This window comes from Triticum dicoccoides, chromosome 1A (assembly GCF_002162155.2).
Source record: "Triticum dicoccoides isolate Atlit2015 ecotype Zavitan chromosome 1A, WEW_v2.0, whole genome shotgun sequence".
Classification (NCBI taxonomy): Eukaryota; Viridiplantae; Streptophyta; class Magnoliopsida; order Poales; family Poaceae; genus Triticum; species Triticum dicoccoides.
The window spans coordinates 310431376-310442865 of record NC_041380.1 but is presented as its reverse complement, the minus strand read 5'-3'; the positions used below and the strand labels follow the sequence as shown (position 1 = coordinate 310442865).

Below are 11490 nucleotides of genomic sequence, written 5' to 3'. Positions count from 1 at the left end.
AACTTCACACTCCCTCCGTCCGTGAATAAGTGTACTTCTAGATTTTGTCTCAAGTCAAAGTTTTAAAATTTTGACCAACTTTATAGAAAAAACTGGTAACATATATGACATCAAATTGCTATAGTATGAAAGTACATTTCAAAACGGATATATTGATACAAATTTAGTGCCATAGATGCTGCTATTTTTTTCTATAAAGGTGAAATTTATAAAAGTTTGACTTGGGACAAAATTTAGAAATACACCTATTCGTGAATGGAGGAAAACACGCATGCAATTTAAAATCAAACCACAAATGTACTAATAATGTGTTTCTGTGATTTATAAATTATATCATTGATTTTCTTTTATAATATGGATTCAACGAGCAGTACATTGTTATATATAATTCACATATGGTCAATCTAACTTTTGGTCCAAAATATAATTTTGAAATGCGTGCCGGGCCCATTCATTGGAATTGAAATCATATGCTTTGAAATATTTAACCAAAAACTACCACATTTCACGGAAACGTGACATAAAACTAACACTTTCCGATTTTGTGCGGAAAACTATCACTTTTGTCCTAATCCGTGGCAAAAAACCTACCAAGTCTCGAAACCGGTCGCTTCGCCCGTGCTAAGCACCAAACAGACCAGCTGGTTCCATGTTTCAGGTGCCACGGTGGCCAACCGACGCCCGCCGCGTGTTAACGGCGCGTCCACGGTCGAAAACGGCGGTTGTCGGTTTGCGTTCAATGCACCAAAATATGAGACCGGCCATTTGATGTTGATCCTCTGACGACGCCGTTTCCGACCGCGGACGCACCGTTAACGTGCGGCGGACATGGTTGGCCACCGTGGCGCCTGAAATATGGGACCGGCTGGTTAGTTTGGTGCTTAGCGCGGGTGAAGCGACCGATTTCGGGACTTGGTAGTTTTTTGCCACGGATTAGGACAAAAGTGATAATTTTCCGCATAAAATTATAAAGTGATTGTTTTCTGTCACGTTTCCGTGAAATGTGGTAGTTTTTGTTAAATACTCTGTGGTTTGTGAACCGGCAGCGCCCTAATTTTGATCTAAGATAGACTTCATAACTGACCCGGAGTGTGGTTATATAAACACGAGCTCCACCAGAATGGTCTACTATATTCCTCCCGCCCCGTTGTTCCTGGCCAGACACGTATATCGGCGGCTACGTCCAGGTCAACAGGCGGGGGGAGACTCGGCGAGAGATCAATGGAAGGTTATCGTGGCCGGCCATGGACCAGGCTACCGGCGCTGCTGCTGGCCTGCGCCGCCGCCGCCGCCGTGGGCGAGTGCAGGGTGGTGCACGTGGGAGAGGCGCACCGGCGGAGCATGCTGGCCAATGGCCTCGGCGCGACGCCGCCCATGGGGTAAGCTCGCCGCTGCTTAACTGCGGTGCAACTTAGCATAATCCTTGATCAAATCGAATCCCCTTTTCTATCTCTCTTCGGCAGGTGGAATAGCTGGAATCACTTCGCCTGCGACGGCAACGGCGAGGTTGTCATCAGGGAGACCGGTACCAGCTGACCTCGTAGTCCCTTTGCTTCTTATTTACAAAGTAGTAGTGGTATACTGTTGAACTGTCCCATGGGGTAAAAACTCTTTTACTATTTTATTCTCTTGTACTATGTATGTCTACTTGAGCAGCCGATGCGCTTGTGTCCACCGGGCTCGCCGCTGCCGGCTACAAATACGTCAATCTTGGTGCGTTGCTGCCACTCTCTCATACGCCCTCGCTTTTTTTTTGTCTGTGTGTGCTTCCCTGTTTGTGTTGGACGAAATATTTTACGTGATGAAATCGATTGATTAATTACAAGTGGACAAAGTGGATTGAGCCAACTTCGTGTGTGTGATTTTTTTTTTCTCTGCAGATGATTGCTGGGCAGAACCCGAACGTGATGCGAAGGTTTGTACAAAATCTGCCCTCCCGGTGTCCAGTGTCTGAACACTCTTCTGGACTGCACATGATCATCTGTCACACATGTTTATGCTGCTGCAGGGCAATCTTGCGGCGAACAAGAAGACGTTCCCGCACGGGATAAAGGCACTCGCAGACTACGTCCACAGCAAGGGGCTCAAGCTCGGCATCTACTCCGATGCTGGGTAATTTACCGTGACTGTCGTCGTAGTAAGCTGTGACGGTAATTTACCCTTCTCTGATCTTAATTTTGTGTGAAGATACAAGACATGCGCCAAGGCTCAGCCTGGGTCCCTCGGCCACGAGGAGCAGGACGCCAAGACCTTTGCCTCCTGGGTGAGCGATTGATTCCAAAACTTGTGCATATCTCTGATGTGTTTTTGTTCACTCCATCCATGGGATTTGCTTGCTGGTTTCAGGGAGTCGACTACCTCAAGTACGACAACTGCAACAACGGCGACACGAAGCCGCTGCAGAGGTACCCTGACATGAGCAAGGCTCTGATGCAGGCCGGCCGACCCATCTTCTTCAACCTCTGCGAATGGTAACACCACCGTGTTGTGTATATGCACAGTGCGTAGCTGATTCGAGTTGTGTATTCTTGACGAGTTCCTCATTCTCGTCCTCTTGTCCTTGCCGGCGACGGCGATGGTGAGCAGGGGCGACATGCACCCGGCGCGGTGGGGCGCGGCCTACGGCAACAGCTGGAGAACCACCAACGACATTGAGGACACCTGGAACAGGTTGATATCTTGGCCCGTTTCCCCTTTTGGCCATCCTGCTGGCTGCTGCAACTCTGTCATTCAGATTGTTCAGAGGAGAATGGTTTGGTGTTTCAGCATGACGTCGATGGCGGACCAGAACGAGGTGTGGGCCGAGTACGCGCGCCCCGGCGGCTGGAACGGTCAGTAGTCAGTCCCTGGAACAAACTCCTCATCTTACGAGTTCATGGATGGACTCGTCTTATCTTGGCTTGTTTTTGGTTGGTTTTGACGCTCTGGTACGTGGCGTGGCATGCAGACCCGGACATGCTGGAGGTGGGCAACGGAGGGATGACCAACGACGAGTACATCGTGCACTTCAGCATCTGGGCCATCTCAAAGGTCAGTCACTGACTCACCCATGGCTACATACTCTGTATTTTATCTCGTTCTTTTCTTCTCTGAATGTACCCGAACCGTCTCTGCTGGATGTGCGTAGGCGCCTCTGATCATCGGCTGCGACGTGAGGCACATGTCGCAGGACACCTACGACATCCTCGCCAACAAGGAGGTGATCGCCGTCAACCAAGGTGGTCTTCAGATCCCCTTGCGCTTGTCAGTTCGGGCTCCCGCTCTCGCGTTTGCATTGCCAGCAGGGTGAACTGATCGACCGTGGCGTTTCTTGGTTTAGATCCTCTCGGCGTACAGGGGAAGAAAGTGAGGATGGAGGGGAGCAGCGAGGTAACAGACGCTGCACCGCACTGCACTCTCCGATAATCCGAACTTCCCACATCGTAAACCAAGAACTGTGACCGAACCGTGATGTGGTACGCAACAGATCTGGGCTGCGCCGCTGACGGGGTACAGGACGGCGGTGCTGCTGCTGAACCGGCACGCCAAGGACGAGGCCCAGATCACGGCGCACTGGGACGACATCGGCCTCCCCGCCGGCACGGCCGTCGACGCCAGGGACCTCTGGCTGGTACGTCTCTACCTTTCCTCGTCAGCAAGCAAACAGAAACAGACGGCATGGATGAATCATCTTGACCGTTTCGTGGTTTTTTTTTTGTTGTTGCCGCAGCACAAGACGCTCGACGCCAAGTTCACGGACAAGATGAGCTTCAACGTGACGCCGCACGCGGCCAGGATGTTCGTGCTCACGCCTCTCAAGTCCCAGATGGACTAAGGAAAAACGACATGGGTTGATGCCCGTTCCGAAATATACATTTTCCCCCTGCTACTTCTATTTTTTCCGTAATAGTTTGGAAGTGGTTTTTAGCGTGTAATAATTTTTTGACAACTTTTAGTGTGTGTAATAAGTAGTACCATGCAGCAGGCGCGGTGAGCAATTTCCAAATCATTTTAAAAAAATTGTGTAATAAATTTGAGTGTTTATATCTTAATACTTGTTCAACATACTATTCTTTCTTTTGACATCAACATAAACAACTAGTCACTTGTGAGGTCATAGGCTTAACACTTGGAATTTTAGAGGAAAGGTAGGGCCTGATTTTATGAATAAAGTCAACCGGTGAGCAGGGCCGGCCCTGGGGAGGGGCAGGGGGGGGCGGCCGCCCCGGGCCCCCAAACTCGAGGGGGCCCCGCCCAGGTACGCAGGTATCCGTCGGGGAATTCAGGGAAGTCTGTAATTAGGGGCGAAACTCCAGGGGCGCACACACCTTCCTTCTCCAGCGTGGCAGCGTACTCTTCACAGCTTAGGAAACGAGTGGGCCTAGCCCAAGTAGTAATTAGCAGGGTTGTTAGTAACGCATATACACGTCCCTTAAAAGGATCAGCTCAAAAAATAAAACGTCCCTCAAAAGGAAAATAATAATGCATATCCACGCACAACGAACGGATCGAGGAGTTAGCGGCGGATCGGCTGATCGGCGATTCAGCACCATCACGATTCAAGCAAACGAATGCGGCGGCGCAGGCACGACGCTATTGCCGGGTGTCAATTTCCTCCTCATCTCCTACAGTCTGCTCAATTAATCATCTGCGTGGTTGCCGGCTGTGTGCCTGTACCTCGTCCTCATCGCCCAGTGAGGCCACGACGCCGATCGGCGCAGCGGCGCCTAGCCAACCTCGCCACATCCCCCATCCTCACGTACGCCAGATGAGGTAGCCTATGCCGTAGCATTTTTTTTCCCTATAGAAACTGATACAAGTTTATAAATAGTACTATTAATATTGCTTTTCTATTGGTGTGAAAGGGCATTATCAGGCGTTGTTGTTTGCGAGTTGGATGTTATAATTGGTTGTTTACATGTACCAATTGCTTACTTCATATATAGAGATGAGTTGATCAAATTGCATATATGATCCGCTAGTTTTCAAGAGGAATATGAGCGATTCAAGTGATCTGAATGAGGCGGTGGTATTTGCTGTGGAAAAGCAAACTATTGTTAATCAAGAGGATGAAGGTCCTATGGAAGATATGCTGCCCAAGTCGACACATTTAAAATTATGTGAGTGATCATGAGCCCATATTTAATTTATCGATTTAGTAGCATTTATAAAAACATTTTTCATTACGAATATTTGTGATATAAGAATTTGAAATAATCTAGATAGCGAAATGAAGGGACAAAACATACTATATATTTCGATTCGATGTCTATATTAGGGGGCCCTCTGTTCTACTTTCGCCCCGGGCCCCCGAAATCTCAGGACCGGCCCTGCCGGTGAGTCATCCACTAAACAATATGCAATAGCAAATAAGTAAACCTCTCGTCCGCCTCCGCCTCTTCTCCGCCTCCTCTCCCCTCTGCCTCCCTTCCAGACACCGCCGGATCCCGGCTGGGCAAAGCCCGTGCGGGGGGATGATGGCGGCGGCGGGGCGTCCCTCCGTCGCGGCTTGGAGGCGTGGCTGTGACGGTGTGTGTGTGGCCATGGCGCCTGGCACGCAGCGATGTGACCTCCCCTATCTTTGTCTGTCTTCATCGTTGATCCAAAGGGATCTGCTTGGTGGGTGTTGCCTCGTGGTGGCTTCCCGGCGACGAGTCAAGTGATGGAGGAGTTGGTGGCCTAACTGCTGAAGTGGGTGAGGATGCCACCATCGTTGATGGCGCCCGTGGTGTCGTTTTCCTCGTTGGAGGCGATGGTGGGGGCGTCCCTCACTCCATTGTTCCTGGGGGAAACCTCATATCTGGAGGAGGCTAGTTGGAGGCGTTGAGGGGCCTCCTAGATCGGATGATGGCGACGTCTTCGTCATCACCCCCGTGGGGGCATCATCTTTAGAGACATTCGTCGGCTGGACGGACATGTGGACGGCTTGGTGGTTCGGCGTCGGTAGGTGGTGGAACGATGCTTCATCCTACACATCGATGGCGGCGAATCTCGACGGCGTGGCGCAGTGGAGACTCGGCGTCCGATGGATGACGATGGACTTGTGCATGAGGACGACGCTGCCCGGCATCGTGGTGGCGTCGATGGTAGAGAGGCCTGTCAAGGTCGATGCGTCAGTATCTGATCTGAGGATGGATCGGTGGATGAAGGAGGTGACGACCCTTGCAGTGTGTGCATGTGGTGCCCACTGAAAATGCGGCGGACCGGTGTGTAACCCAGTCCAGGCATTGTGGCTTGAATGGGGCATCCAACACTAGATGTTACGTGTTGGTGTGATGTCTATTTGATATTGGGTTCAGACATTCGGCACCCCTTCATCATGGGAATAAGAATAGTGACAGGTGTTGTCAAGATGATGATTTCAGGCTTACTAATGCAGTATCTTGTAAGTGCTTTATGAATAATTAATAAAATAGCTTCATGCATAGTAGATGCAAAGCACGGGGTAGATCCTCCTTTTTTAAAAGCAAATAAGTAAACCGCCACTCAGGCCAAGTACAGACCACAAGAGTCGGGTAAACAAGCGCGCATGCCGCCCCAAGGAACAACAAAACAAGACCAAGCTATGTCCGAGCAGTCGTCAGGCCGAGGTCGATGGCAGAGGCACAAATCTTGGAAATGATCATTACCCGGTGAGCCATTTTTTTTCTACAATCCAGCGACGATGGGTCATTGGTTTTGCTCAAACTGGCGAGTTTTTTTGGTGAAACCATACATATGTGTTGTTATAGCTGTGTTTTTCTTCACGATTGTCGTTGTTTTGCGGAACCATGTTTTTGTGTTTTGCTGGAGTCATGCCTTTTGCTAAAACCAGGTCATTGTTTTGCTGCAACCACCACACGAGGCGAGCTGCAACCATGGAAGGCGACCTCGACCGGGGCCATTGTTGCAGGAGAAGACATGCGGGGGAGACGGTGGTTGGTGCCGGGAGGAGAAGGTGGTGAGCGTGGTAGGCAGTCCAGAGGGGAAAACCCTATTCGCCACTCGCTGCGGCAAAGTGTCGGGTAATCGCACAGAGCAGCCGAGCGAGCTACAAACATGGGCCGGTCCACTTCCAGATTTACACAGGCCATTCAAACAAATTTGGGAACCTTCTAGAAGGTTCCCTGAACCGTGGTTTTTCCTGTTTTGTTTATTTTTTGGGTTTTCCGACTTTCTTTTACTTTTTTCATTTTTCTTTTCCATTTTTTTCCTTTTTCTCTTTCTTTTTTTCAAGTTTATTTCCCTTTTTCAAAAAGTGTCCAGAAATTTCAAAAATTTGTTCAAAATGTATGAAAATATTCTTGTTTCCAAATTTTGTCAAAAATGTACAAAATACAAAAATATTAAAATTTCAAATTTTGTTCTCATTTTCAAAAAAATCAAAATTAGAAAAAACAGAAATTTCAAATATGTTCTAATTTCCAAAATTTGTTCATGTTTTCAAAAATTGTTCAGAATCTAATTTTTTGTTCTGAAATTTTGTTCAGAATGTTAATTTATATTATCATTTTAAAAAAATTCATGTTGTTCATGTTTTCAAAAGTCTGGGGTTCAAAAATTGTTCGGAATGTTAATTTTTGTTCTCATTGTCCCAAAAATTGTTTAGAACTTCAGAATGTGTTCCAATATTTCAAAGATTGTTCATCTTTACAAAAAAACATTTTTAAAGAAATGTTCACAAATTAAAAATATGGTTGCATATAAAAAATTCTTTGCGGATTTCAAAAAATGTTTGTGTTTCCAAATTTCGTTTGGAATTTCAAAAACGTTTCTATTTTCAAAAAATTCACATATTAAAAAAATGTTAAGTATTTCGAAATTTATTCAGTTTTCAAAAAAATTCAGAATAAAAACGGTTTGAAACTCCAAAATATATTTTCGTTCCCGAAACAATAGTTGGCATTTAAATATTTTCGTTCCCAAAAGATTCGATAATGTGTAAAGATTATTTTAAATGTAGCGCTTAGTTGTTGAACTAAAAGAGTTAACGTTTCTAGTAAAGCAGAAGGAGTCAACAGCAGGAGTGGCATTGGTTCATGATCGGTAAGTCTCATGTTCGATTCCTGGCATCGTCTTGCTTTTTTCTACCATTTTTACGTCGCGCTTTCCTTTCATTCGCTGCTAGTGGGCCGGCCCAGTCGCTTGTCCTCTGTGCGTCTGCGTGCTTTTGGACGTAAAGAGCGTCCAATGGGAACTCCCGTCGAGCGGAGCTGCCGTTTTTCCAATCTGGGCTATGCAGGGATGGCATGTGTTGACTTTTTTTTTTTTTAATAAAGAATGTAAATTGGATTTTTTTCGTCTGTCATGACATTTTTCAGAAAAGTTCTTCTATTTCAGAGAATTCAACCCGCAATCCAGTTTTAAGTTAAACAAATCGTTATTTTTGTATTTTACACAAAAGTTCCTGTCTTTTCTTGAAATTAACCCGCCGTCCGGATTTAAGTCACACCCGAACCGTTGTTTTACATTTTTTGAAACCCCCTGATGTTTTAGATAATTCATCCGCGGATCATATTTAAGTCAATCAAATATTTTTTTAAAATCATCCATATCTTTTAAACCGTAACTCAGATTTGAACATGTTATATATGAAATTTGATTAAAAAAATATGTAGAATATGAATATGAGATAATTTTTACCTGTTAAGTATTTTTAAATATTATTTTGAAATATATTTGAGTCAAACAAAATGATTTTCTAAATTATATGTATCTTTTAAACCGTAACTTCGATTTTAACATATTATATATGAAATTTTATTAGAAAAATATGTGGAATCTAAAGATGATGTTAATTTTACCTGTTAAATATTTTTAAATATTGTTATGGAAGCAAACTTATAATTTATAGCGCAAGATCCCTTTTTTTCATACCGGCGGCGACCCAGATTGCAAATAAACACCCCACTATAACCATATAGGGAAAAGAAAACATCGATAACTACACATGCATACCTCTGAAAAATGTCGCAGGGGAAAACAACAGATCTCTCATCGCGAGAGTGAGAGAAAGCGAGCGAGCGAGCGAGCGAGCGAGAGAGAGAGAGAGAGAGAGAGAGAGAGAGAGAGAGAGAGAGAGAGAGAGAGGGAGTGAGGGAGGGAGGGAGAGGGAGAGGGAGGAGAGAGGGAGAGAGAGAAGCCTTAGGATTAACCATATTCAGCACACGTTTTTTATTGTTTTGTGTGAACACCGAGGCCATCACCGGCGAGGGTGAGAAAGAGGATAAGCGGCAACACAAATATGATGCCTCGCAAAAATAAAGAAGATGGACCTATTTGTGGTCTTGAGTGATGGTTATTGAGTTAAGAGCGTGTGTTATGTTTTCTCCCCCGTTGCAACGCACGGACTCTTTTGCTAGTTATGTACTCCCTCCATTTCAAAATATAGTGCGCCCGCGCTTCCCGAGGTCCAACTTTGACCATAGATTTAACCAACGAGACCAACTGCGGCGGAAGAAAAAAAATTATATAATTGAAAAACTTCTTTCGAATACGAATCCACTGATATAATTTTTGCTCCCGCCGCAATCGGTCTTGGTAGTTAAATTTATGGTCAAAGTTGAAGCACGACATTAGAGGAAGCACTACATTGTGGAATGGAGGGAGTAAAAGGTTTAAGCATTACACAACCTCTGTATAACTGACATGCACACAGCCATAACCAAATTCGAGTTCCAAAAAATCAAAAAAGATGGAATACAAGTAATCATGCCTAGGAAGGGTCAATCCGAAGATCATGCTGCCATCCGTATCGGGTAAAAATAAATCTTGCTGTAGCCCCCAAGCATGTACACACCTCCGTAAACAGGTCTCAATTTTTCACATGTTTGGGACCATGATCAGCATGTTAACCAGTCTGCTACGTCCAGAGGGCAGGGTCAGGTGTCTGAGGCCCCAGTGGGCAAGACCTCCTCTGCGGCGCCCATGGCGGGGCTTCGTCGTGACGCGCTTGACGTGACTGTGACACCATCTGGGACTCTCAGAGTTGATCTGGAGGATGAGGACCTTACCCCTACGACTCTGGGGAGCACGACTCGCTCCCCCATGTCGGTGCATACGGCAGGACTTCGGTTCGGGTCCTTTGGTGCGATCTCGGCACCTGGGCGCCTGTGGGGGGATCGGGTGGACAGAGATGACCCTGTTGAGCAGGAATTACCTTCGCTATCTCCAGCTCGGTTCTCTTTTTCTAAGGGTGGTGACGATTTGGCGGCGCCGAGGTCACCTAGGGGGAGCGACTCCAGGCAGGCGGCCTCAGTCCCTCCCTCGTCGGTGAAGTTCGCGGAGTTATCCAACGTTGCGGCGGCTGCTCCGGACAACTGGCATCGGCGTGATACTCCTTCACCGCAACGACAGCAGGAGGGGAATGTTGTGGTGGCGGGGTTTGGGCCTTCTTCCTCTCCGGATCCACGGGGAGACACAACTTATCCACAGTTGTCGCAGAAGGTGACGACTGTGGAGGCGCCTTCTGCGCGAGCAGCTCAAGAACCGAGGCCGGGGGTGGCTGATACAATGGCACGTTTTGGTCAGGGGATGGACATTCTATCCCAGAGGTGGTGGCCTTTGGGGGTATCCCTGATCCGGCGTCGGGTGGGAGGCGGTCCAGCCGGCGTATTCAGGGGCAGCCAGATGCGGATGAGTTTCAGCTCGGGCGTGCCATGCGGTTGGCCAAGATCCACGACACGGAGTCTTCTACAGGTCCGTCTTTAAATACCAGTTGTTCTATTTTACACTTTTTTGAGAATGATATTATGCATAAGGCGGATAATCTGGGTATTTCTTTAGGTAATAACAATCGCAAAGTAGTTACTTCTATCAATGAACTTCTTGATTTAGAGATAGATAGAGCAATGAATATGCTTAAAAATTTAGCTGCTGTAAAACCAATGCAAGAAAGAGAGATTAATGAGTTGGGTATGTGTGAGTTGGAGGGTTTATGTGAGGATCTGGTTCCTGTGAACCTTCTACATGAGGAAACTTTGGAAGAGGAGGGGCATGCGGCCACTCTATCTTCACCTATAGATCTCGGCGAGGATACTAGTCTTGCGGACTGTATGATCCTCCCTGAGGCACCAAAGCGTAAACGGCAAAAAAAGGTATATGGCCTTTCTGCGGTGCGTCGGAGTGCTAGGCTTAAGTTTAAGAAGAAATTTCATGACGGTTCATGAGAGGCATTTTTTGGAATAGCAGAGGTCTTAGGGACTTGGCTAAGCATAGGTTTTTGGTGGATGCTTCTCGGGAGTACAAACTTGATTTTATTGCGTTGCTTGAGACTGGTAGGGATAATTTCACTTCACAATTTCTTGGAACGATCTCAGGTGGTCTTGACTTTGATTGGCATTGTCTGCCACCTCGGGGAAGATCTGGTGGGATACTCCTCGGCGTCAACTGCGAGTCCCTGGAAGTATTAGATGTATTCTGGGGAGAGTTTACAGTTAAGTTCCATGTGCGGTCAAAAGCGGGCGGGTTCAGGTGGGCTTTAGTAGTTGTGTATGGGGCAACGCAGCCAGAGCTAAATCCGGACTTCCTCGC

The 11490-nt window shown here is 46.8% G+C and overlaps 1 protein-coding gene across 2 annotated transcripts; it reads left to right on the top strand.

Annotated features, from left to right (window-relative positions):
- The first annotated feature begins 1140 nt into the window (after positions 1 to 1140).
- Positions 1141 to 4031, top strand: LOC119270198 (alpha-galactosidase-like). 2 transcript variants are annotated; one of them, XM_037552183.1, is made up of 14 exons: positions 1141 to 1379; positions 1464 to 1525; positions 1657 to 1713; positions 1881 to 1915; positions 2009 to 2112; positions 2188 to 2263; positions 2347 to 2471; positions 2587 to 2670; positions 2767 to 2831; positions 2948 to 3030; positions 3128 to 3218; positions 3320 to 3369; positions 3467 to 3610; positions 3710 to 4031. In XM_037552183.1, exons 1-14 carry the CDS (start codon positions 1222 to 1224, stop codon positions 3812 to 3814), a joined length of 1239 nt encoding a protein of 412 aa, XP_037408080.1. In that variant the 5' UTR covers positions 1141 to 1221; the 3' UTR covers positions 3815 to 4031. The 2 variants fall into 2 exon arrangements, with proteins under 2 accessions (XP_037408080.1, XP_037408072.1); XM_037552175.1 differs by having other exon boundaries at positions 2587 to 2831.
- Positions 4032 to 11490: the final 7459 nt, after the last annotated feature.